General features: G+C 52.3%; 1 protein-coding gene across 1 annotated transcript in view; it reads left to right on the forward strand.

The window, feature by feature from the left end:
- The first annotated feature begins 1,936 nt into the window (after positions 1–1,936).
- Positions 1,937–26,110, forward strand: part of LOC105695671 (titin) — a 43,959-nt gene continuing 19,785 nt past the window's right edge. Inside the window, exons 1-2 of the mRNA XM_012417449.1 lie at positions 1,937–2,200; positions 24,784–24,886. Coding sequence (XP_012272872.1) covers positions 24,802–24,886 — 85 coding nt within the window. The 5' untranslated portion in view covers positions 1,937–2,200; positions 24,784–24,801. The remainder of the gene's footprint in view (positions 2,201–24,783; positions 24,887–26,110) is intronic.

A 26,110-nucleotide genomic window follows, 5' to 3' on the forward strand; every position in this document is an offset into this window, starting at 1 on the left:
CGGTAATAGCCGAGGCTCGGCCCGTTCGGGAGTGAGCCCAAGGGCCATGACACGGAGAAATTCCGCGTGTAATTAACAAAAAAGAAGAACCGCGACACAAAAGGGGGACGAAAGGTGGAGGCCGATCAGCCTCGCGACGAGTAATAACGATCCACCGAGTCGTCATCTTCGTGGCGTCAAAAGGCTCGATCCGATTTGGAATCTCGATCGCGATCTCGATCTCGATCGTTTTGGCAGGCGGTCCAAATCGGAGGAGATATTTGATACGGGGTTTCGATTTGGATATTGGTTTTCTTTATCGGGAAGTCGTGCGGCCTCTCTTCGCGGTAGATGAGAGGAGAATAAATCTCGAGAAGAACGGTTAATCGAGTCGAGAGGAGGAAGGAGAGGAAGAGACAAGGCCGCAGAGCTCTTCGCGTCCTCCGTGACGCGTCCCGTCTTAAAAAAAAAGAAATTAAATTAAAAACAAGGGAAATTAAAAAAGTGATCAATTGAACTATATCGATTAAGCGGATAACGGGCAGGGATGTATATTTCATGCGAAATGGATAATTCCTGGCGCAATTCGGCGGCTATCTCTGCTCCTCGCCGAGCCAATCGATCCTCTTTATCGAAGAGTAGACGTCTCGAGGACGATCAATCGAGAGAGCGGATAGGCAAGGTCGGAAAGTGTAATACGAGGCGGCATCGTCGCGACGCGTTCCAGAGTCTCGAGATGAGACACCGTATCGGCGATCGCATATCAGCGACCCGTTGCGTAACTTTCTCGGGTAGTGAAATTATACCATGGCAAACCCCCCGATCGATTCGAAAATCTCACCTAATCCGCTTACGCAGTTACTTCGCGGTTTACATTCGGCCGGTTTTTATCTCGACCTAGCGGTCAGTTTCGCAGGTCGCGTTATAATCGCGAGGTCGGTTTTCCACGGTTCCACGGAGTCAGCGCTGTGAGAAGCATTAAGGAACGGCGATCAGACCTCGACCTCAACCTCGATCTTCCGGTTTTGCGAGGCGAGGACGCGCGAGCCTCCCCCCTGCGACGATGCGCGCTCCTCGAGGAGCGGCGCGCGAATGCGCGCTGGAGCTCCACGTAGTCGGAACCCCGCGCATGCGCCGGTGCGCCGCGCAACGCCAACCTCCGACTCATCGCGCGAAGCCACTTCGAAATTTCGGATTCCCAGCCTCGGCAAGGTCTTCCGCGGAACGCGAGGTTACGAAAGATCCTTAAGGACTCGGATACGGATTAGAGAGGTTCGTGCTCCCTGGGAATTCCACGAGGACGCGTATTCCTCCAGTTCGTGTCGCCCGGTGCCGCTTGGACACGTACGATTTGCAGTAATCTAACGCAGTAAAAGTCCAGAAACACGGACTCACTCCGCCGACCTCTATCGGAAGTCCTTCCTCGAACTCGTCCCGGCGGCGTTGCACGATTCCTAGATATCCCCCTAGATTCCTTTCTCCTATCGATGCATCCAAGGCCCTAAGTACTCATGCACGTGCCCGGAGCGCTCCGGCTCCATCTGACGGGTCCTGGTTCTCATCCGAGAGCTCCGCACCCCCGATCCGACGAAGCGACCGGCTCGAGGGTCGGCGCGCGAATGCGGGTCCGCGCGCGTGCGCTCCGGCAGCGCGCTTGGCGGCCGGTGCGCGCGCACGCGAGGGTGTCGGCCGGGGTGCGCGCGGCGCCCCCCGTCCCGCTCCGGTTCCCGGTCCGGCGGGTAGCCGCGTTCCCGCGTTCCGTCGTTCCCGCGTCCAGCCGGCGGCCCGGGTAGCGCGGGAGAGCGATCCGTAGCCGCGGGCGTCGCGAGCTCCCCCGCCAATCAGCGGCCGCGCAGGAAGGTAGGGGCCGCGCCGCGGCCAAGGTATTTAAGGTACCGTGAACCGGCGGCGCACGAGTTCACTTCTGTTCGGTGCGGCGTCGCGAGAGGACCGCGCCGCTCTCTCTCGTCGAGGGTGTGAGTGACGTTTCGAGGGGTACCTCCCCTCCACGCCCGCTAACCCCGTCCGACTCCGCCTGAGGGTCGTCTCTCGGGTCCGCGCCCGGGAGCTCGCGCGACGCGCTCGACCGACGGGTCGCCCCTTGCGCGACCCCGCGACCCCGCGACCACTCGCGCGCCGCGGGCCCCCAAGGGGGTGCGTGATTGTCCCTTCTGGGTCGCCGCCACAGCAGGTCCCTCCCAGCAGCCCTGACCCTCGACAGGTAAGTCCGAGTGCCCCGACGAGGACCGGCCCCCCTATGGACTGCTCGGCAGTGGGTGGTGATACTTGTCAGTGACTCGACGAGCAGTGATTACCGATTCGCTAAACGATCGCCGTTACAATTATGGGACTTCTCCCTACAGTCGTTTCGATTGCGGTGGAACGATCCGCCGATACGGTCGTCACTGTAATCATTTAGATCATTACTGTGATTATATGCGTTTTAATCGTTTTAATCGTAATGATTGCAATTATCATTACGATTAAAACGATCGTAACGATTATCAACGAATTAATCGTTACACTTGTATTGCGGTTGTCGTAACGATTGGGACGATTGTAATTATTATACACGGTTTAATCGTCGTACTTGACGTAATGGGTTAATGGCGATGAAGGGGTGCACTTCGCTTTGGGATTTTCGGGGATCGTTAAGTCAGTGTGATACCTGGTGGAGGTACGGTCTACCCCCCCACTCGCTTTTGCCGTGCAAATCGGAAACGAGTGTGCGGCGAAGGCGAAATCCAGCGTTCATCCGAAACCACCGTGGTAACTATCGCGACGGATGATGCGACCGAAACGCTTAGGCCCGATTCGTTCGCCTATGGATGAGGTCCTCGGAGATAATGGAGCCCTTCGGTTATCCGTTATCGCGTGGAGTCCATTCTACGGTGGTATAATAGTCCGTAGATCGGGAATCGAGGCGCGGAGGAGAGTCGAACCGGCGACCTGATTCACACGGGCACTTCAGGTGGCAGAGGAGGCGATCGCGATTACCTTGGGATCGGAATGACCAGGAAGGCCTTAGCTACTCGGATAAGAGAGACAATCGATAATTACGGGTAATTAGCATCCGATTGTGCGGATTTGCAAGTCGGGCCATACGAAAGGTCGGACCGATTTTACTTCGGATCGTGAACTCCGGGTACTCGGGAGATGTCCGATCCAATCTGTAATCACTTTCCTGCAATTAGTGGACAGGCTTACTCGACTCCGTTGTCCGATAACGTACGAATCGATCGGGCGATACGCGAGTCGCGGAACTCGAGACGAATCGCTCCACTTTATGCAATTCGGAGACCGATGTTGTCGCAAAGGGTGTATGCTTTACGTTACAACTACCAATGGTTACACTTTGGGCTTGAGCACGTATTTCTGCTATCGGAGTAGAGCCCTGGGACCTGATTCCCCAATTTACAAGACTAACTTTCGCGAAACTGACCATTTCGTACACGGCTTTCATACATTGACCAACGATGTGACTTCGCAACAATGGCAGATTCTTCATGGGGAAAAAAAAAAAAACATCCAGATGAACTTGAGAGTCGGGTCCCTAAAATCTGAATTGCATTAAGACTGTCCCGTCGTTGTAACTTTGTCCGATAATTTTTGTTTATTTAAAAGCCTCAAACCTCCTACAGTTTACGAATTTACGTACTTGGAACGTCGAGGGTTCTAGGCATGAGCGTTCTCTGGGAGTTCTAATGCGTGTAGTTTATTAGAACTGTTCCGATTTCCTCTTCGTCAGGATTTAGGATTTCCAATGAGCGAACGTTTCAAGGGAATCTTGGGGTTCCTTTTGTTTTTTTTATTTTATTTTTTTCTGTTCTCTCCTGGGTGTGCTGGTTCCGTTTTAAGAAAGTGGCCACAAACGTTATCTGGGGTCAACCGACGCCGCCGAGTGGCCGGTTCTTTCACGTCCTTTCCGAGTAATCCCACTTCTGGCGAAGGAGGACTCATTGTCGGGAAGAGCTCGTTTTCGCGATCCCGCGGACTTCCGCTAAAAACTTCGGGACCGGAAACGAGCGGTCGTTGGGTTCTTGCCGGGGCAGCCGCCATTCCGCCGAGGAGGATTTTGCCCCCGAAGGTGCGCCAGGTGCGAAGGGAAAAACCGCAAGGTCGAGGGAAGTAGTTAGAGTCGACCAATCGGACTTCCTCGCGTTCTCGAATAATCGGTCCCTTGACCTTCCAGCGTTCCTCCTTTAGCGGAGTTCGCTCGATTTCACGCCCAAGGACGGGAAGACCAACTCGGGCTCGACCTTGAAAACCGAGCCGAGTTTTTCGTCCACCTCGCCGGAGGTGATCTAGACACCTGGCGATCGGGTTTACTCTCTTTTTCCCATTATCTACCGAAAATATCCTCCTCTCGTCTCTATGCCTTGGGCCTCGGTCCCTTGAATCGTGGCTTCTGCTACATACGAAATATTATCTAATAACGCCATGAAATTATTAATTTACCCGTTTGACCAGCAGGTGTTCTGTGAAAAATCTCGAGAAATGCCAAGCGCCGCGTTCGCGCTTCTCCTCCATGTCGAGGAAGTCCATAGGACACAATTGCGCTATTTTTTCCGATTATACTCAGTTTGGCACAATTTAGGTGGCGGTAAATTCACTCGTAAACAAAATCCAAATATGCAGTCGGGTCGAAACTACAGATCGCGACACTTTCAGGGATCCGATTCTCGAGTTCCTACAAACTTTTTCCGCGGATGAATCGATTCGCGTAAAAAAAGAAAAAAATGTACATCGTTGCGACGCCGCATCATGGGTCGACATTTGAAAGTCGCATACGGAACTGTCAATTTCGCATGTGAAAGTCGATCGTACGAGCTCGAGATTCGGGTCCCAGGCATTGAGCGGAAGCGCCATCGCTCCTTCTGGTATTCAATCGGTTACCGCAGTTTTGCTTTTTTTTCCCTCAAGTATATCACTTTTCGGAGTCCATGTCATTCCTCGTATCACCGGGAAAAAATACCACCTCACGGGGCTCGGGAGCCAAAAATGGGCCGCATTCCCCAGAGTGTAGGGCGACAAAAAGCCTCGAAGTCCGAAAACTCGAGCGACTCCGCCACGCCGAGGGCCGCTCGATTTCGACTTTAGAAACCGAGGCCGGCAATTGAATCGCCTTTCTTTTTCCTTTTTTTTTTCCCCCTCGCGTTATTAGTCAAAAGCGCCGCAGCCGGCAGGGGCAGGGAAGGGGTTCTTTCTTCGAAAGAATCGCCGGCCTGGCCCGGGGCCCATTGTGGCCGGGGCTCGTGCATTCCTCGGCTCGGGGAATAATGGCGCATCCCCTGGGCGGCGGAGGCCGCCGATAGAGGAGAAACAAAATGCAAATTGGCTGAATCCATGGACCTCCGCGAGGCGAGCGCCCTTTGTCCGCCGGGCAAGATCGACTCGCGCGTTCACGCATGCCACCCCCTTCCCGGCCCCTCCCTACCCGGCCAGGGAGGAACCAGGAGGAACCGGGAGGAACCGGGATCCCTGGACGCGTGCACGCACGCCTGGGAATTCCTCCTGGGAAGACCGACTCGTATTCCGGATGCATCCAACCCGAGTACGTGCGAAAGCTCTTGTCAATCTCGACACGATCGGTAATCGATGTCGCGAGGCGTCTCCGCGAATTCCGCGAGGGAATTCATCCGGCACGGAATTTTGTACCGTGGGGGGCTGCTAATATTTCCCAGGCTATCGAATGGTGGAAGGAAGACCGAGAGGTGATAATGGGATCGGATACCTTGGACCGTTGACAGTACTATTGAGGTTGGGGCGAAATTCACGGTGGGTATTGGGAGATTTCGATGCATGGTTGACGGGCTATGATCTTGGTAACGAATTGTATCTCCGCCCATGGTATTTATATTAAAAACCGCGCAGTGATAACGGGATCGGATCCTCATCTTCTTATCGGTGCTGTAGGGTTAGATCTAAACTCACGGTGGATGTTACACGGTTACGGAATGGGTTGCCGGTCTTGAGATCGATGCAAGTTGGGAACAAATGAATATTTTCCCTATCGATAGATTAACACTGGAACTACCAAACACCGTCAAAATGGCTGGTTTCAGATGCCCTGCCAAAGAGAAAAAAAAAAATACGAACCCTTAGTTCATTGTTAGTGCGTATGGGGTTATGCCCGAATTCATGCGGAAAGCTTCGAGAATGGAGTTGTCGATGCGAGGTGGTAACGATTGGGGGCCTTGGAATTATGGCGAAAAGTGAGGCCTCGGCTGAGGTATTTTACGGACTTGAAGATCGAGGAGATGAACCGAACGACCGGACGGGCTCGGCTATAAGAGGCGACTCGTATTCCGACGGCGTCGGAGCCGCGTACGTGCGAAATCCCCTTGTCAATTCCGACACGATCTGTAATCGATGTCGCTCGATTCCTCTCCACATTCCTTTCGCGAATTTACCTCGAGGTTTCGTGTCGCGACCGAGTTGTGAGATTTTGCCGGGCCTCTCCGCTATTCCGCGGAATTTAAGATTCGCGGGACGTAAACGTGGGTGGCGCGTATGGAGCGCGACACTTGTGCGAGGTCGACGATTGGTCGGCTGGGATTTTTGGCACCGCTAGACGATGAATTCACCGATACTAACGGGATCGATTGTCCTCGGACATCGAACATCGAATGCTTTTTAAAATCAAGCGACGCGGTAGAGTTTCGAGCAAGTACAAGCGCGGGCTTCAATCGAGCGCCGCGTCTCTTTACTCTAATCATGGCTTTCCTGGGAGCTCAATGTCCTTTAAACGATTAATCCCGGAGACTTTTTAATAACTATCGGCAAGTTTAGTAAATTTATTTCGCTCATACGGATCTAGTAATACCAACAGGGTCGATTGTCCTTGAACTTCGAATATCGAGTGCTCTTCAAAATCAAGCGACGCGGTGGAGTTTCGAGCAAGTACATACACGGGCTTCGATCGAGCGCCGCGTCTCTTTACTCTAACCATGGCTTTCCTGGGAGCTCAATGTCCTTTAAACGATTAATCCCGGAGACTTTTTAATAACTATCGGCAAGTATAATAATTTTCAATCGTTTATTATTTACACGGTACCTGGAAATTCCGTAATAATTACGTCCTTCTAAAGGAAGTTCGTTGTAGAGCCAGTGATACCGAGAAAAATGTAATATCGAATTTACTTGAAATCACCTTATCAACGTCATTTATGTCGGTCGGGATTTTTTTAAACGAATGGAGTGCTGTTTAATTATGTCATCGCGATCATTACGCGGCGCTTCGGTGTACTCCATCGGTCGATCGGACGCGGCAATTTGTTCGCAATTACTTTATCTATATTACATAAAACGTCCGCGATTTGTACCCAACTACCGCGGTACTTGTCATCCAATTAAGCATCTCTGTATCGGACGCGTTATTGCGCGGTAATTAGGGAACCGTAAGTGCCTCTCTGGCAAAACGGAGCACGGGAAATAAGCATTCATCTCGGATAATGAGAAGGAATAATCACGGATAATGTTGATTAAAATCCTGGGAGCATTTCTTTTTTCCAATGCACCCTTTTTGTCGCCATTTTTACTCCGCCGAAGAGTTTTCCTCGGTCGTCGATCTCGGGAGGAATCGGTATCCGATCGCCCTGGAAAACTCGGACTCGTTGCCGGTAATTCCAAAGCATTATCGTAACGATGAGCTGCGGTTATCTCCCGATAACTCTCGGTATCGATACATACCCTCGAAGAGGTCTCGCTCGATCGAACATTGCACTGCCGCCAAACGGTAAATGCATTTGTCAAATTATGGGACGGTATTATCCCTTTTTTATCAGAATATGAACAAGAGTCAATATATTTTCGGAACACGAGAATTTATAATAAACTTCGCTGATGCGCATCTCTAGATCACTTATACTCTGCGCATTGTAGAGCTCTATAGCCACTAATAGATTTTTCCATAATCGATTTTTCATCGAGGCTTTGTCATTTCAATTCATGATTTTATCGAATCGATACTTGGATCAAGGACTGGATTTTCATATAAAAGGTGCCTTCTCAAGGGAGTTCATCTCGGCCGGGAAATTGTTCACGGTCATCGATCGAGGCGAGTGATCGCGACTCCGATCGCCCCGGGAGAAAGAAATTGATCTCGTTGGGAGTAATTCCAAAGTATTATCGTAACGACTCGCGGCATCTGCCGATACTTCCAGCATCGATATATAATATATACATGCACATGGATGTACGTATGTCGGGTAATCCCGTACATACCTGTGGTATATGGAGGTTTCGCTCGAGCGAACATCACGTACTCGCGAAACGGTAAACAGACGGAGAGAAATACGTTCGACGACGGAGGACTGGAACGAGTACACGCGCTCGTACCGATCGATCGATTCCGCGTCGAGCCACGAATAGCCACGAACCCACCGGCCAATTCGGAAAAGGGGATCCTAAAGAAGAAAAGAGGAGAAAAGAATGACAACACGGACGAGTACGTGACGCGATAGAGCGATTACCCCGCGGCCGGCCTTCCAGAAAGCGGCGAACGCTTCGCCGATTTTTACCCGGCGGAGCTTTCACGCCGTTTTCCGCGAACTTTCGGGGCGTGAACCTAAAGACCGACGAACCGGAAGTGCGTCCATCCCAGAATCTGGCCGAGAATCGATTTATACCCAGTCCCGCGGGTAGAAATACGACGAAAAGAACGTTTCAGTGAAAGAAATCGCATTTTTCAAGATGGCGGCGCACGTTCCTCAGAGTAGACGAAGACTGGTCGTACGTTCATTTCGGTCTCAATTAATTCGAATCCGCCTACGGATTGATTTACATCTGTATGAATCTCGTTCCACGCGCAAGAATACCTGAAAATGAGGGTTTAATTGGAAAAAGGTGTGTACTCCAAGATGGCGGCGCGTGTTCTCTAGGAAACAGGATTGCCGATAGCGTGTTCGTCTCGGGTCTGACTAATTCGAAATCTGTCTACGGTTCGATTTACATCTCGTTCCACGCACAGATGTACGGAAAAAAGAACGTTTAAGTGGAAGACCCAGCGTTCTCCAAGATGGCGGCGGGCGTTCTCAAGAGAACATGGTAGCCGGTAGTGAGTCCGTCGCGGGTTCGATTAATTTTCCCGGTCGGATTGCACGCGACGCGGCGTCGCCTCTTGGTTCTCCATTTTGCGCCGGAGGGTCGTTAATTGCGGGGTACCGGTTACGGGGTCCATTAACAATCGATTGATTATTAATACGGCCGAGGTATTTCAGACTTCCGGGTACATCTTCGGCCGAGATCGCGACCGAGGAGCCGATCGGGGACTCGTTTTATTGGCGGACGATTACGCAGGGTGGACACCGTAAAAAGCACACCAAGTCTGTTACTTAGGACACGTCGCTTGGCTCCATTATCCGGCGTTATCATTACGTCGGGTAAAAAGTGAAATTGAATTTTATACACGGGGTTAATTTATTAGGAGGGCCCCATACCCCATGGAGACTTATCTCGTGGTTTTTCATAATAAGATTAATTCCCCTAAGAGGATCCACGTGACGTGATAAAAATTCTAAAATTATGCTACCTCCTGTTCTTGAAGTATGTAATCGTACACGAAGTGTACTTGCTTCGTGGAGATCGTCAGCAGATTTTTAAACATCGCACGGAAAAGAAAAAAATCTAAGGCGATCGATATGGATTTCGGGTTAGCTCGTTGACTTCGATCGGGATCGAAGAGATCGAGAAAAAGGAGGACGCCTCTACATTTTCAAACTTGCTAGAGAAAATTCAACTTTTGTACGCATTGTCACAAGCCGCCGGGGAGGTGCAGGAATGTTTTCCCAATTGTTAACCAATTCCAGGCATAAATTGTTCCGATCGTACGGGAATCGCCTAGGATCCTTTCTAAGGATCGTTTGGTATTCTCTGGCTCGTCCGGGGCCGATATCGGATTCGGGCTGTAAAGTTGAACCGGCAGCTCGACGAAGATCGAATCGAGGAATCCGAATCTAGGTGAGCGACGGAAATCGGTTGGGGACTCTTTGCACGTACAGGCATGAGTTCGAGAACAAGGTCATCGCCGGTAATCGGCGGGTGTGGTCGGCTCGCTTCTGACCGGCCGATTCCGGTAAATCGCATTCCACTACGCTCCGACGACCCGGAAATATATCGCGTCACGAGATCAAGAGGATCGGCCGGTCCAGATCGCGGAAAGTTCGAGTCCCTGAAGAGTGACCGCTGTGACGCATCTCCTTCGCAGAAACCAGGCCCGAAATTGAGCCGAGATAGACAAACCGGTTACCTTTGCGATCTTTCCGGCCCGGACGCCATCTTGGTCGGCCCTACGCCGAAATAAATGCTAATCAATAGCTGTCTCGCCAAGTAAGGCACCAATCACTCCAATTACTGGTTACGATGCTTCGTTACAAAAGGATCGTGGATTTGTTAGTTCCTTTTAGGTACAAAAAAATTATGACCGGAACGCTACGAGATTCCGGAGACTTCAACGCCCTTGCAGAGTAAGACATACGCTTGGGCGTCGCTTGGGGGGCTCGACGTCAAATTATTGCGAATTCAGCCATACCCTTGCATGGGATCGAAAAACGTTTCAAACAAAAGTTGTAGCATGGACCCATTGGAGGAACTTTCGTTGGAAGGATTTTGCTACACGATCAATGCCGGTCCCTCGACAGGCGCCCGTTGTCGTGGGAACCGTCGAAAAGCGCAGTCGCGATCCGCGATGTCGTGCGGTCACGGTCGCGTGACTCACGTGACAGTAATTCACGAGCGTGCCCGATTTCGACGGAAAATGTGGTCACGGCTTAGTTTAGTGAACCTGCACACTTGGCCTAGATCCGACCGCCAGAGGCCGGCAATAACGTTTCATGCCGGCCGGCATGAACTCCACCATGATCTCCACTTTCGTGGTCAACGCTCCCCCTACTACCGACACATTCCCGAAACACGCGCATGGAAAGTAAAAGAAGAAAAATGCTAGGAAAATCCGAAGCAAAAATAACCACGGTAATCCCCTCGTCGGGCGTCAGATGTTGCGGAAGAGGTGCGATTTCCAAGGCACCTCAGCGCCTCCGTGTAATCTCTCGTGATAGGATTCTAAATGAAGCGATTAGTGCCGGTGCATTCGCCTAGCGCCACGACCGGGGCGCGTGATTGGGCGCACTTTCGACCTCTCGTCGATGGCGTGTAACACGTGTCGACTAGACCGCGTGACCTGAGTATCAATATGCAATCCGCTCTCCATAGATTCCAGGTTGTCGGAGAACCCCGACGCCGCTCATGGGCGAGCCTACTTTTGAATTCGAAGATCGAGTCACCCGGGTCGGATACTATGTTGCCTAAACGCGGCCGAATAAACGTGCCCTCGTCGATAAGTAACAGGTTGGTCGTCTCGGGCTTGTCACGGCCCTAGCACCTGAGGCCTGTTTCGTTTTCCCAAGTGTTCGGTCAGAGTCCTGAAACGACGTCTCGTAGTCTTCGTAGGTTCTTTCTCCCTGGCCGTTTACAGAAACAAGATGGCGGCGCCCATGAGAGAGACCGTCCACCGTTCGGCGGCGACCCCTCCTAGGGGGACCGGGCAACGTACATCCTCTGTCGGGAGTCCGCGGGAGCACGTCGCGACGTCGGACGTCGAACGTCGAGCGTTCGACTTATCGGTGTTCTCGGGACCGATCGTCGATTACGCGATCCCGCGATCGTCAGTGGCTGATGAATAATGCATGATCGCGCGTTACACCGCCCCTCGAGGGGGGGAGGAAGAGCCTCGCGTTCCCCGGGCTCGCCCGAATCGAAGGCGTTACGCATTGCCGATTATCTCCCTTCCATATCGGGGGTAACTAAATTAACTCCCGTGTCGGCCGGGACCCGGTGGGAAAAATCGGCGAGCGGCGCCTCGCCCGCCTCCTATCCGCGAATTAATCGCCGTCGCCGGGGAGGGAACGGGTCTTAACGGTACATTTTCGATCTCGGGCCCTCGGATCCGCGGTCCCCTCGGCCGGTTAATTATATTACACGGCTGGTAATTAGCTCTCCCGCTAGATGGTGCGCCCCTCTCTCGGCGGGTCCCCAGGTCCGCCGCCAGGCGGCGCGGCCCTCGCGAGGACCCGCGACGAAGAGGATCGGACACGGGGACCGGCCTCTCCTCTCGCTCACGACCCCAATTACGAGGTTGGCCGCGCCGCAAAAATCGTCCCTTAACGAGCTACTCCGTCGCGGACGGCGGATCGTTAACCGCGCGGTCCGACCGGAGGATAATGTTTGTACACAAAACTCGCTCGACCGTGAAGCCCGAGAGACCGTCGCCGGAGATCGCGCTGGAAGAAGGTGGTCCTCGTTCCGTGAGCAACGCGCGCAGATTCTCGCGATTGGTTTCCCCTGGTTCCCCGGCATTCCGCCGGGCGGTGCACGATCTCCTGGGGTGGGAACGGAACGTGGCGGTGCGGCTCGCGGGAGACTTCGAATCTTAAAAGGCCTTCCGAGATGGCCTCCCGCGATCCCAGACTGCCGGCATCCACGTTTCTCACCGTCTTTAACCCGCCGGTCGCGCGGGGAAACGTCCTAACGCCTCCTAGGACGTTTCGTCGGCACTTACTTTTTCCACCTCGACGTGTGATCTAATTAGTGACGCGTATGAAAGGATTAACGAGATTCCCGCCATTTTTCTGCTTTCCCGGCATTCTCGAGGCCGTCCGTCTATCCATATTAACGGCTTGCCGCTTGAGAGTGAATTAACGAGATTCCCGCTGTCCCTAGCCTTGGGAAGAGGCTAGGAACGCGCGTTGTCTTCCGACGTCGGAAGGGAACATAACCTCTTCCTCCCGGCCGAGACATGTTCCGCGATATTTCTCCGTTACCATCTTATTTCACCAGGCTCCGCAAATGGTCTCGATCTCTCCATGTTCTCCGACGTAACGGCCGGGGCACTCTGAGGAGCTCCGCTGGACTCGCGCCGTTTTTATACCTCCCGCCGCCAGCCAACTTCGGCATGCGCGCGCATCGTCGCCCGCATCGCAATGATTAGGGCGCGAATTCCAACACCTACAAACGAGGAACCGTCGATTTTATTTCTTCTATTAAAGAAATCTTTAAAAATCTGAAAAAAAAACGAACGTAATTATGTAATGTCCCGTTTTATTCCACGCGACCCGGTCTCGGTCGGTATGTTTCCCGACCTATTGAGGATGCATCTTCGGAATCGAGGTATCGGGGGTACCGAGGTCGGATGCCGCTTCCAGCGGTGTGGAAGGTGCTTAAGCCCGTAATGCGAGGTACAGAAGTCGGCGGAGATGGTATCGCCCCGCACGGGGTAGGACAGCTCCTCTGGGTGGCTTCTCGTGGCCCCGGCATCCGGTTCGCCGTCCACATTATTTCCTCCGTGGCTTGTCCTCGGAACGAGGAGCCGATCTTTGCTCGTACATACCCCCGGCGGACTCGGGCTATTTATAGGGGTACACGGGGGGCCCACCTGGCACACGGCGACACTCGGTGCTCCACCGTGTAGCTCGCGCGCCACCGGCCTGCCGTCCACTTTTGCTCGTCCCGCTTTTTTCTACCGACTTATCTAAGCGATTTAACGAATCGGCCGAAATAAAAGTCACCGTTAAAAATATATTCATCGTTGTCTAACATTTATTCGCGGCCCTTTCCGTGGGCAAGGTCCGTACGGTTCCCGCGGTGCACCTTGGCGCCTTTCTTTCCTCGGAAACGCGAGTCCCATACGCGGCTCCACATTTCCAACGCACGCTCGAGGAAAGGTGAACTCGTCCGGGACAAGTTTCCGAGACGGAGGGCAGAAACGAGCGGAGAGAAACGCCGGAAAAAGCGCGTGTCTTCTTCGACCCGCGGCGACCGGGGCCGGCGCGCACGTCGTGCGAATAAATTCCCGTTCCTGACACTCGGCGAGTCGCTGCGAGCTCGAAATTCCTTATCAGCCTGTACGTGCCATTTTTCGCGGGTACATCCAAGAGAGTACCTTCTCACAGGCTTACAAAGTGCTAATGTAAACGTGGATCATACTTTAAAGGACTCTTCTCTTAAGAAGTTTAACCTGGAACCGAGGGGTCTTCTTGGGAATTTTCCGGGAACTTTCGAAAACGCGTCGGCAGTTTCGCGTATCATCGAGTTGGATTTAGGGGAGGAAAATCGAGGAGGAATGACAAACTCCTTCCCCCAAGGATCGACTCTTGGTTAGGTCGAGCAAGGAGGCATTACAGGTTGTTTCCACGTTGAATTCGAGATCGACTCTCAAATGACGAGGAGTCGTTTGGCATTGGATTAATGTCCGACTTTAATTTACGGCGTCCCTCGGCGAGACTGGCGCGTCCGCGACAAGAACATTTGTACGCGTCTCACGTCGGGGGAAAAATCGAGGAGCAGGTGCGTGAGTCTTCCAGGGATATCGAAGTGTACCTCGGAACGCCTCGCTTACTCAGGATCCAGTCATTAGAGTTCTTCTGGCGCGACTTCGCGTCTTTACGGAGAATGCCTCCTGGTGGAGGGACATCGCGTCGCGCGATCGAGGGAGATTCTCCTTCCGGCATCGCCGCGGAGATTTCCTTTTAAGCGAGCCCTCCAGTCTCGATAGTTACCGGCCACTGCCATTTCCATCCGCGAGAAAAAACGACAAGGGAGACAATTAAATCCAGGATTGCAGGTTAGAACCGCCGGGGAACGTTCTTCCTTAACCCCCTTTACAGGGACCGAACCACTAAATCATTCTACAAGTTCATCGGGGCGATAAACCTCCACAGGTGGAGGTAAAGCAAAGGAAGCCTCTCCGTGCAAAGTGTACTTGGTGCGAGACGCGAGTCCGATACCCCGCTTGGACGCCGTTATCTCCCGGCTTACTCGAGATCCGGTGGAATTCCGGCGAGTTAACCTCTTAAGAGGGAATCCCTATCGGCTCGGAATACCGCATTATCCGAGGAGGAATCCTCTCGACGGGATCGAGGGTGTCCGAGTCTGCCGATTCCCTCCCCACGGGAGTTGCCAGGCGAAAAGCGGCCATTTGTTTGCCCTGGCGAGCCCTCACTAAGTGGCCGGCCGATCGGCGCGCCCTCGCGGCGATCTCCGGAGGGAGTGGGCGCGGCGCGCCAAAGTAAACCTCGATATTTCAGAGTTTCCATGTAAACGCAGGGCAAACAACCGAGCGCAACCGAGTACCCGGCTCGCGGGTGTTACCAAGGCCCAAAGCAAACAGCGCGCCGGGGAACGCGAGTCTACTCCCACGCGAACGAAGACCTGGTACCCTCGGTACCTTCGGCGAAGAGGATTGGTACCTTCCGTGAAGGTACCTGGTACCAAGTTAGAGGTACCAGGTATGAGGCGGGTACCAAGAGAGTACCAAGAGGCTTCCAGGGGGTCTTCCGCGTCCACCAGGAATTCCGCGAGTCGGCCGACGTTCACCAGGTTCGTCAGAGTTCACGTCCAGGGTCCAGCTCGCTCGGCAAATATTTGCGAACAGTCCGATTCCGGTCGTTCCCCTCGACAGGCGTTAAGAGGTTCTCCACTCAGTGGCCAGTTCTCCGCGAAGTGGGATGAGCCCTCTTGCAGAGGAAGATGTCGGTGGCCAGCCTCTCGTGATCAGTGACGGGTACAAGGATCATCGATCTTCGAGCCGTAATCCGGATTGGGGAGTGCAGGGGTGCCTCCGCTCTTCTGGAAGGGAATCATCGGAGAGGTCACCCCCTAACGAGACATCGGGCCCATTAGAGCGGTTTCTTCGAAGAGAGGGACGCCTCTAGGAGGAGGAGGAGACCCAAGAGTAAGACATGCACGAGCCCGGTGCAATTGATGGCCTTAACTGGACTGGAGATTACAGCGTTCGAGCTTTTAATTACCGTCATTGAGAGACCCCTCGTCGTCATCCGACGCGATCCGAGCCGCTGGCAGTCTCGAGGGTCCCTTTCGGGTCGAACGAGACCGTATCCATGCACCTCAGCCACCCGGAAGGGGCCATCACGTCTGAAAGAGGGTCCCTACACGAGTCACGGCAGACTTCCACCCAACACCCAAAGGGGACTCCCTTTGTATCACAACCTACCGCAATCCAAGATCAGGAGACTTCAAGACCTTATAAATCTAAACTTCCAAGATCTTGGTCCTAAATTCATCGCGAGTCCATGAGAAGGGAACTCCACCCCAACCTAACCTAACCTAACCTAACCTAACCTAACCGAACTTAATTTACCCAACCCCAGGGAGGAATGAGGTAACGTCATTTCTTAGAGACGGGTCCAGCACACCTTGAGGACTCGGTCCTCCCTTATCAGGGACCCCGAGTCTTCTTTTCTCCCATCTTTCATCTAGATGGCCGCCGCTGATAAAAGGCCCCGAAGAATGCGAGTAAGTTACGGCGGCGTTATGCGGCCGGTAATAATACCGAGTTAATTGCACGGTGGCGACTCGCGATGTATAGCAGCGGAGGAGGGCGCGCACCGAGCGATGGGTATCTCCTCCCGTGGGGCAGGGAGGCTGGGGAGATCCATCCGCCGAGGGGTGAGATGCGATCTCGCCGATGCCGATGTCCGGGGTGCACGGGGGAAGACCGTGTCAGCGGTAATGCGCGTTATTACGAGCCGCCGCGAGCCCAGGGAACGTTTCAATCGCGAAATATCGCGGTGATCCTGCGAGGCTCTCGATCATCCCGGGGAGAGAGCCCTTCGATCGGGACTCGAACTGCCCTCCTACCGGTCGGTACCCATGAATTAGCGGCTGATGATCGCACGCAGAAGAGCCGGGGACCCGATGAGGTCGTTACGCCGCGCGGACGCACACTATCCGGGCATTAATGGTAACGAGGACGGTACCGAGGATGATGGCCTCGCGGACGGCACGTAATTGAATGTTCCCCGATGGCGGAAGACCTTCCGAGCACGCGGGTGCATCCCCATGGCGGCCTGATGGCCATGGGATTTGTTGGAGTGCCCTCGAGTGCCCGGCGCTGGTCAGCCATCAGGTGTTGGGCCGGAGCCGACCACCGCGTCGGCTGTCACACCGAGCGCGGCGCGCCCACGCGTGGAAGATGGAGAACCGATCAAAGTCACGGTGGACGTTCAGTAAAGAAAAATCGGAACTAACATAGTATTAGTCCCGAGCTGCGAAACAGGTGTCGGTTCACAAGGGACACGACATTCAACCACGGAAAGAGAGAATAACTTTATTAATTATAACTTAACTATCTCTTATCAGTGTTAGACGCGAGGTTACACTTCCGATTGCTTCCCATCCTCGACGCGTCGACGCACCGCGGTCTATGTGACCCCCGATATGAATTCTGCCATAAAGTTCCTGGACGCCATCTCGAGTCTCTTGATCGTAGAGTCTGGTGATCTTGGGAAGGTGGTTTTTTTTTTTTTTTTTCATCTGGAACGATAGGGATTGCGCGTGGATTTTTTCTACGCTACTTCGTCCCGACGTGCGAAATGCACTTCCCGTGGGCCCTGTAACTCTAGCTCCACATCCAGGTAGACTCTCTATAAATAGAAGGTGGCTCCGCGTGCGAGCTGACGACCTGTTGCTCGAGCACCCTCGTGTGAACGCCGAGGCCCGAAGTAATCGGACCTTGTCGCTCCTCGAGCACCGGCACGAGCAGAGGAGGCACTCTCATTGCGTGCCACGCTCACGTGCTGCGAGCGCAAGGAGAATCCTCTTCTCGGCACCGATATGCCCCGAGTCGTCCCCCTCGGAGGAGCGACGAACCCTGGGGAATTAGCGACGCCGAGGGTTCGATGCTCCCCGCCGATTATGAAATCCCGGCCACTCGGCGAATCCCGGCTAATCCGAGCGTTTTACCCGCGTGTGGCGAACGCCGCTTCAGCGCCTTCGCCGTTAAATCCGTGGAGACGGTCGTTACGGTCACGCGATCCTATCTCGCGGAACATCGGCAACCGGCTGGACGTTCACGGAGAGGCGGACATCTCGATGCATGGAGCCTCGATTGAGGGCGATCGATTCTTCCGATGGACTTTCGATGGTCCTTTGAAGTGATCTTTTCGGCCCCAAATGTCGAAGCTTCGAAATTGACCATTCGAGGGTTCGCACCACACGCGGAGATGCTCAAGATTTATACCCCGTAGATGTTTCAATGTCTCGTCTTAACGCCAGGAAATGGGATTCCAGCTGGCCATTCCGACTAATTTCGAAAGTACTACCTGCACGTGCATTAAAAGCGGCTTGACCGCCTCCGCCGTTAAGACCGTGGAGACGGTGGTTATGGTCACGCGATCCTACCTCGCGGAACATCAGGGAACCGATGTTCCTGGAGAGACATCGTTCTAACGTATTAAGGAGCCTCGATTAAGCGGGACCGTTTGTTGTGTCGCTTCGTCAAAGTTTCAGAAAATCGGCTCTCCGACCCCCGAATCTTGACAGCGTTGATCTTGACCGCCGATTGTTGATTTAGCGTTAGTTATTCTCCTATCTCGCGAAATATCAGGGAACCTATTTTCACGAAGGAACGTCATATGAAAGTATTAAGGAACCAAGATCGGTCTTTTTTATCCCGAAACTTGGAAACATCGAAATTGATCATTGACCGTTCGCTCTACTCGCGAACTAGTGGCATGGAAGACGCATCTCTTATCTGGGACTCCTCTTATCGTTTGCTTGGTCCAAACCTCGGGAAATGGGATTTCGTCCGGTGAATCCGACTAATTTCGAAAGTACTACCTATACGTGCATTAAAAGCGGCTTGACCGCCTCCGCCGTTAAATCCGTAGAGAGACGGTCGTTACGGTCACGCGATCCTATCTTCCGGAACATCGGGAGGCTGGAACATCGCGGCCGGGGAACATCCTCCGAACGTGTAAAGGAGTTTCGGTCGAGTGCAACCGCTTCTTGTGTGGCATCCCCGAGGTTTCGCGGAGAAGGCTTCCGTGATCCTTGGCGAGGACCTTGCACTCCGGACGCGGCCTATCTCCCACGTTCCTTGGGTTTATTAATATCTCGAATAGGTAACAATCGATCGTGTGCGAACGACTGGCCAATTCCGAAAGTGCTACCTAGGCGCATTATAAAACCCGCTCTTGCCGCCTTCACCTTAAATACCGTAGGTACGATTGTTACGGTCACGCGATATCCCGGCTTACGGAGAAATTGCTTAGAGCGTACGAAGGCAGAGAGAAACATCCTCCGACCGTGTAAAGCGATCCCAAACGAATAATTATCTCCCAAGCGAGATTTTCCAAGATGCATGAAGATGACTCCTTGACCACGGTCAATTTCTTCCCCGTCCATCGAGCCACCAGGAATTGCCCAAGCGGTTTGACCTCGTCATAAAACTCTCTCATAAAAACGAATTTTGTTTTCTTTTTTCATTTCTTTTTTTCGCATTAACTTTCAGACACCCTTCGAGAGGATGTCATTAATCTCGAGTCAAATTTTGCCCAATTTCCGTCAATCCGAGGAGAACGTCTCAACTCGCCAACACGCGTTAGTCATGGTCAAAATTATGGGAAATTATGGAAACGGGTCAGTTTGCTTGAAAAATCGGAACGTGCCGGAGAACTCTACGTGCAATGAACATCTTATTATCGCCACCTTCTGCATTCCGATCCTGGAGGCTATCCTTACGGTCACGCGATCCTCATTTAAGGCCAGAACTTCGTCGACGTGGTTTGAAGTTCCTCGATCACTTCTTCGAGAGTCCCGCCGATTTGCGCATAACCTGGCCGTAGAGATTAGTTCGGCTGCTCTTGGGAACCTGATAAACATCATTCCGTTTGTTCGGTACCCCTTTATCGCACCTTACTTCGGGACATCCTCCAGGGGGATAATTTTCCACTAATTCCCGGGAAATGGTCTCGCCTGAGCGGGCGTTGATGTCACCGTTGCGCAACTACGGGTGGGAAAACGGCGTTAATCGCCGTTTTGGAAAACAACCGTGATGGAGGAAAAGCGAGATTTAACGACACGCGTGCACGGTGTAAGTCACGTAATGCCTGGTGCCTGCTCGAGTCATCATGGCGTGAAACATGACCATTACCTGGGCTCACTGGTAGCGCCCATGAATTACAGAACTTGAACCCGGTGCTTTCCCGTTCCCCGGATTGATTTCCCGGGTGGATTTATCGACGACTTCCCGATGTACGGAAAGATCGGCCATTATCGTAGGAATGCATTATGCCTGCGTAATTGGAGACCGCCGGTGGCCGAAACGGTCTACATCAAAGGATGGTTCCGCTCCGGACCAACCTCCGGCATTAGCGTCCGCTCCACCGAGTAATGGCAGCAGGGTCATAGACTTATCGCTCCCTAGGCAATTTGCATAACGTCATTTAAGGTCGATGCATGCCTTCTTTCCCGGCGAGCATCCAGGAGGGATGCCCTAGGAGTCGAGGCCGCGATCTGCCTCTTCTAGCCTCCGTTCGGCTTTATGGCGCCGCGTTTTTACGGTCCAATTTAGTTATCCGGGATAGGGGGAATTTATCCCCCGAATGGCCGGGATTTATTCCGGGAATAGGCTCCTCGGTAAGCTCTCCGTATTTGCGCAAATCGGACATTATTATCCAGGCCGGCATCGAGCCGACCGGTCGTATCCGCGCCTCCACTGCCGGAACGACCTCCACCTAGAGTTCTATACGCGGTAAGTTACCTCAGGCACGATGAGAAATTCCCTATAACTTATCCGTCACTTCTACATTACTTTTTCTTATAGAGAAATAATGAGAATCTACGTTATTACGAGCGAGCGAGCGAGAGCTCCCGATTAAGTACAGAGAAACACCGGAAAGGGGAATTTCCATTGTACTATCTCTGCAGCCAATAGAAACCTCCCATTATGGATCAAATCCCATGAAATCTCACCTGTACATATACGTGAATATTTTCAGCTGTAAGTAAATAACACCGCATATAATAAATATTCCCTAATAGTATTATTGAAATGCGTTGAACAGGAATATTCTTTAAACGAAGAGACCTTAACTATAAACAAGAAAATTAACGTTCTCATAAATTCACGATATTCTCGGTGACGTACGGTATGTTTCGGGATTACCTTCTCCAATTTTATGTCCGCGAGAATTTTCGGACTTTACGTCGACTCCGGCCGTGAACGCGGTGTAATTTTTGCAGTTTAATCGCTCCTTGGATTTACGATTCACGCCTTTTGAGGCCGGCAAAGGCTTTTTGTTTCGCCATTCCGGAAGAACAGAACCCGTGATCGAGTTCTCAGCAGGACGAAGTGCATCCGGGGACTTTACGGCCCCGCTTTTTTACGGCCCAATTTAGGGACCCAAGGACCCGATCTCGGGGCTCGCCTTGGGATCGTTTCCTTGGGGATCGTCTCCTTTTCCGGCGAAGGCCAACCCGGAAGATGGCTCCGGTTCGCTTCTGGGAGAATCCATGGCCCTGGCCGATCCCACCGCGAGTCGCCGATCAATCTTCATCCCGGGATGCTCGCGTGGGCGCAGCTTCGAGGAGAGACCGCTAATGCTCCTTAAAGACATCCTGCTATCCCGGGGGAGCGCCGATCGTACACGGAAAGGGCCCTGTCAATTAGACTCTCCTCGGCGGCTCTCCCGGGAATCGGGCCATCCGCCACCCGAGGAAGACGAAACGCCACCTCGGTGGCTGCCGACCCCTTTCCTGGTCGGCCTAACGGGCCCTGGGAGCCGATGGTCCTGTTACCGGCCTGGAAAGTAATCGACTTTGCGAGATCCTATCGGCCCCCCGAGATATTAAATGGAACGCGACATCTATCGAAAACCCGTCGGAGACTTCCCATGGTTCGATCATAAATTCCCTTTTTGGTTACCGCCGGCCAAAAATGAAATTCGGTTTTGACCTTACAAAACCGAACTATACTCTTTAATTCCCTAATACTCCAATACTCTAAATCCTTCGACTCGGAGACTATCATATGATACACCGAGGAGAAGTGAGTACACGGTGCGCAATGTCCTGTTACACCCACGCCACGTGAGGTGTATGGTAACGAACAGGTGTGGAGACGTCTCTCTGACGATACGAACAGTTCGACAGATGGAGATGTTCCCCCCTCGTCGTGGATAAGCATAAATAATTAAATCACGCCGGTACCTCTGTATGAATATTTTATTTCCACTCTTGACCCGATGAGTATCTCCGGGGAGGTGTTTGCACGTAATTGTCATTTGCCAAAAGCATTCTAGGGGTCCGACCATTAATAAATAATTAAATCTCGCCGATATGAATTTTTGACTCGGTGAGCATCTCTTGTAGGTATTCGCACGTAATTCTCATTTGCCAAAAGCATTCTAGGGGTCCGACCTATTAATAAATAATTAAATCTGGCCGATATGAATTTTTGACTCGGTGAGCATCTCTTGTAGGTGTTTGCACGTAATTGTCATTTGCCAAAAACATTCGAAGGGTCCGACCATTAATAAATAATTAAATCTTGCCAATATGTCTGTATGAATTTTTTCACTCGATGCACATTTCCGTATAGGTGTTCGCACGTAATTCTTATTGCCCAAAAGCATTCTAGGAGTCCGACCATTAATAAATAATTAAATCTCGCCGATATGTCTGTATGAATTTTTTGACTCGGTGAGCACCTCCGGGTAGGTGTTCGCACGTAATTGTCATTTGCCAAAAGCATGCTGGAGGCCCGGCCCGAGGGAACTCCTGAGCTCGACCCGACCGGTTGGTCGGGACGCGGAACCGGGACGGCGGCGGGACGTGTCTTCCTCGCCCACGGTCCCCGTCGGGTTAAGAGTTAGTTCCCAGCTGAAGGTAATCATATTCCGCGTTCCACGGTAATGGTCAACGAACACAGCCTCCGGGCCGTAACGGCACCGAGGCGCACCGACACCCCCGTTCCGGACCCGGGCGGGCCGACATCTCGACGGTCTCCGCCGAACGATTATTAGGTAACAGTAATTGTTTCCATATGCCGTTGCCGAGTCTCGGCCTGAACGAATCTCTCACCGGTCCCAGATCAGGCCCAACTGCAGAGTGTGCCGCGGATCTTATTATCGGTCACTGACATAGTTACGGATAGGTATACCTTCATGCGTTCACCCTTGTAACAGAATATTATACAGAATATAAGTGTAAGCAACAACAACATACTTCCTACAAATACACCCGCTGCAATATTATATTCAACGTAAACCATTATATCACGGTAGTGCGACTAGGTTCGCATTTTAACCCTTCGCCGGCATAATTTAATCAATACGTATCATCGGCGATTTAGAATTATTCCTTTTTGTACATCGGTATAGAGTTAACAAGTCATTAAATATGAATTAACAAGCGACTGCAGGTGATATTAAAAATGATCGAGAGTGGGATCGAATTGAAAAGTGGGACTCTCATATTTTCTTTTTCATGGTTATTTACCGTTTACATTCATTTCCGTGTCTCAGTATTGTTGTGCTCAGAACAAGCATTACCGATCATCGTGGGATGAGTTAAGAATAATTTTGATAATTCCCTTTAATTTCGGGATTTTTTCTTCTAGCGTGCCGATTTTTATGGTATAACGCTCGCTTGCCATTTTTACGGACACCCCGATTTCCTGATCCAGATAATTTTCGGGTGATTCTACTTTAACGATGATTCCAAATCATCTCGAAAGATGAGTGCTCAGAGTGGAATCTGCCTTCGCACCTGTGGGCCCTACCAAGGACCCTACGCAACTTTCGCACCTAGCGGCGCGGCGCGGCGGTCTTACGTCATTGCGTATTCACCGTGCGGCCCATTCAACAGGGGAATTCGGTGAATGGGCGCATAGTACGTCGGTGTGGGCGTCGTACACCTTGTACTCCCGAGCCGTCGGCGCACGCACACGTGCGAACAAGTGCGCGGGAGTACAGGCGAGTACGCGCGAGTGCGTGCGAGTGCGTGCGGCACACCCGGGCCGCGCCGTGAATGGCAATGCCTCCCAGGGGGAGGCAAGGGGGGGACCCAATACGCCCTACGAAATTATCACCGCAGATATCCTCGTAATACCAAATTTCCATTCAATTTTCACATTTCCACCCAAATTACCAGCTCGAGCTCTCTCGGGCGAACTAACGTCAACCGCATGAAAAATGATATTCAATTACGCGAAACAGATCTTCAGACCTCCTATCTTATACTCCCACGGCCTGACTGAATTATAAAATCGATTATCGACGGAATAATTTTCGCCGAAGCTATTATAAAAGTATCAGTTTGGTGACGAGTCGAATTCAAGGTAGACTAATTTCTTTTTTCTTATTTTTTTTTTAAGGAATTTAGTAAATCTCGAAATGAGAGCGTCACTTTTTTCAGAATATCACTTAGGAGTAGGCCCTACGTGATCAGCTGATTTGTTGCAACCTTCCCCGAAGGTTTTGTGTGTGTGTGTGTGTGTATAATAGAATTAAATCGCGCGTGTATAAGTAAGACGATGAAACGAAAAATCCAGGGTTTCGGAAAGGGAAAATCAGTCCGTGGCATTCGATCGGGTATCTGTGCAACCTGCACAGGAGGGAATTGTGAACGCAGCTTAAACCTCCGGTGGCAGGAGTCGTGCGAATAGGAACGCATTCCCACGCACCCACGCCTCGCGAGATCCGCAATGCGCGTGGGCGGGCGAATCGTCGGGTCTGGTATTCCCTGCAGGCGAGAATCTCGAAATCTCCCGCGGGATCGGAAACCGAGGTACCCGGTTCTCTAATACGCGGCGTCCTTCGCAGGAGGTCCTTCCGGTTCCGGGATCAGGGCACCGGGTGACTTGGTGGCCTCTTTCCTTAAACGCTTGACCGTTGACGTTGAATCGTTGCCGTGCAATTCTATGATTTAAGTGTCTAATCAAAGTTTGACCAAGAGATGAGTGGGGTAAGATTACGTGGTTTGACCATGAATTACGATCTGTTCCAGGAGGCGAAGGGTGCCGACATGTCGGCGTTAGGGGCCGGGCTCTGCCGAACAGGCATGGCCCTGACCATGATACTCGTCCTGGCCATTCCCACGTCGGACTCTGGTAAGTTCCCCCAACTGAGGGATTTTCTTACAAATCTGATGACTATCTTATGATGGAATTATTTTAATTAACGTATCGAGGAAAATGTGTTATATGGCGCGAGGATGTCGTGCCGCACGGCGGAGGTTCTTGGTGTTCATCAGCCGGTTACAGAAAATCGGGGATCACTTTAAACGGGGTTTTTCTTTTGGAGCGCACGCTTTAGGTTCAGGTGATCACTTGGAACAGGTGCAGGTGCTAGGGTTCGTTGCCCTTTGAATTCATTGCCCAGGTTCTGTTTGGGAACCTGGAGTCTGGAGCGGTTCCTCGGACCTCGTGAACGACTGCGTAATGGTCAGAGTGTTGCGTTCCCGTCTTCCCGGAGATGTACCGGTGGGATCTCGCAAGGAGTGCTCGAGATTTCGTCAAAGGCGACCCTCTCGGGTTGGAGAGCACCTAAGAGGGAGCTTATTCCGTAAGGGTCAAGCCCAGGTGACCATCTCGTCTTCCCAGGGCCTCGGCCATGACCATATTCGATCTTCCCCTTCATTTCTGGTGTAACTGGCTGCAAGTCCTCTTCCCTATACGTCGGTCCGATTTACCGGTTGCTCGAGGGGTCTTCTGATCTTCCGACCCGTCCAGGGTCTATCGGGAATACCGGCCCGGATCAAACGAAGGACGGGGAGCCGCAATTCCCATTCATTGTGGCCGATTTATGCCTATCAAAAGATAAGCCGTCCATGTTTGCGGCGAAACTGCAATCCGAAGTCAAGGATGGGTTCCTGGAGGCCGACCACTTTCACCCGGCAGGGAAGTACAGCTGGGACTCGAATCAAGTTCAAGGGACACCCGGAAGCGGGGACGGTAAATCCTAGATCAGCTGATCTGGACCCGGAAAAAGCTGCGACTTAGGATCATCCCTCGCGGAAAGACGTTCGTTATTTCCTGCCTCTTATGTAGAAACGGATGCATCTGGCCTTATAACCGGTCAATTCATCAGACCAGGAAACCGTCCGAGTGCAGCTCTTCGCATTTGCCTACATCCAATTACCGATTACTTACCAATCCATGACACTTGGATCCGTTTCGAGGCTTACGTCGTCCAGGTTCGACGATTCCTGTCGGATCCACCTAGGCGCTCGTCAAACCGGTCAAGTTATTACTCAACTTGGCGAATATCGCAATAATTACCGGATATCTGGGTTAGCAGTGCTTCATCGAGCTTCCGAGAAGGGGAGCACTTAG

Source organism: Orussus abietinus, unplaced genomic scaffold (genome assembly GCF_000612105.2).
Source record: "Orussus abietinus isolate OABI.00-Male unplaced genomic scaffold, Oabi_2.0 scaffold4, whole genome shotgun sequence".
NCBI classification, from domain to species: domain Eukaryota; kingdom Metazoa; phylum Arthropoda; class Insecta; order Hymenoptera; family Orussidae; genus Orussus; species Orussus abietinus.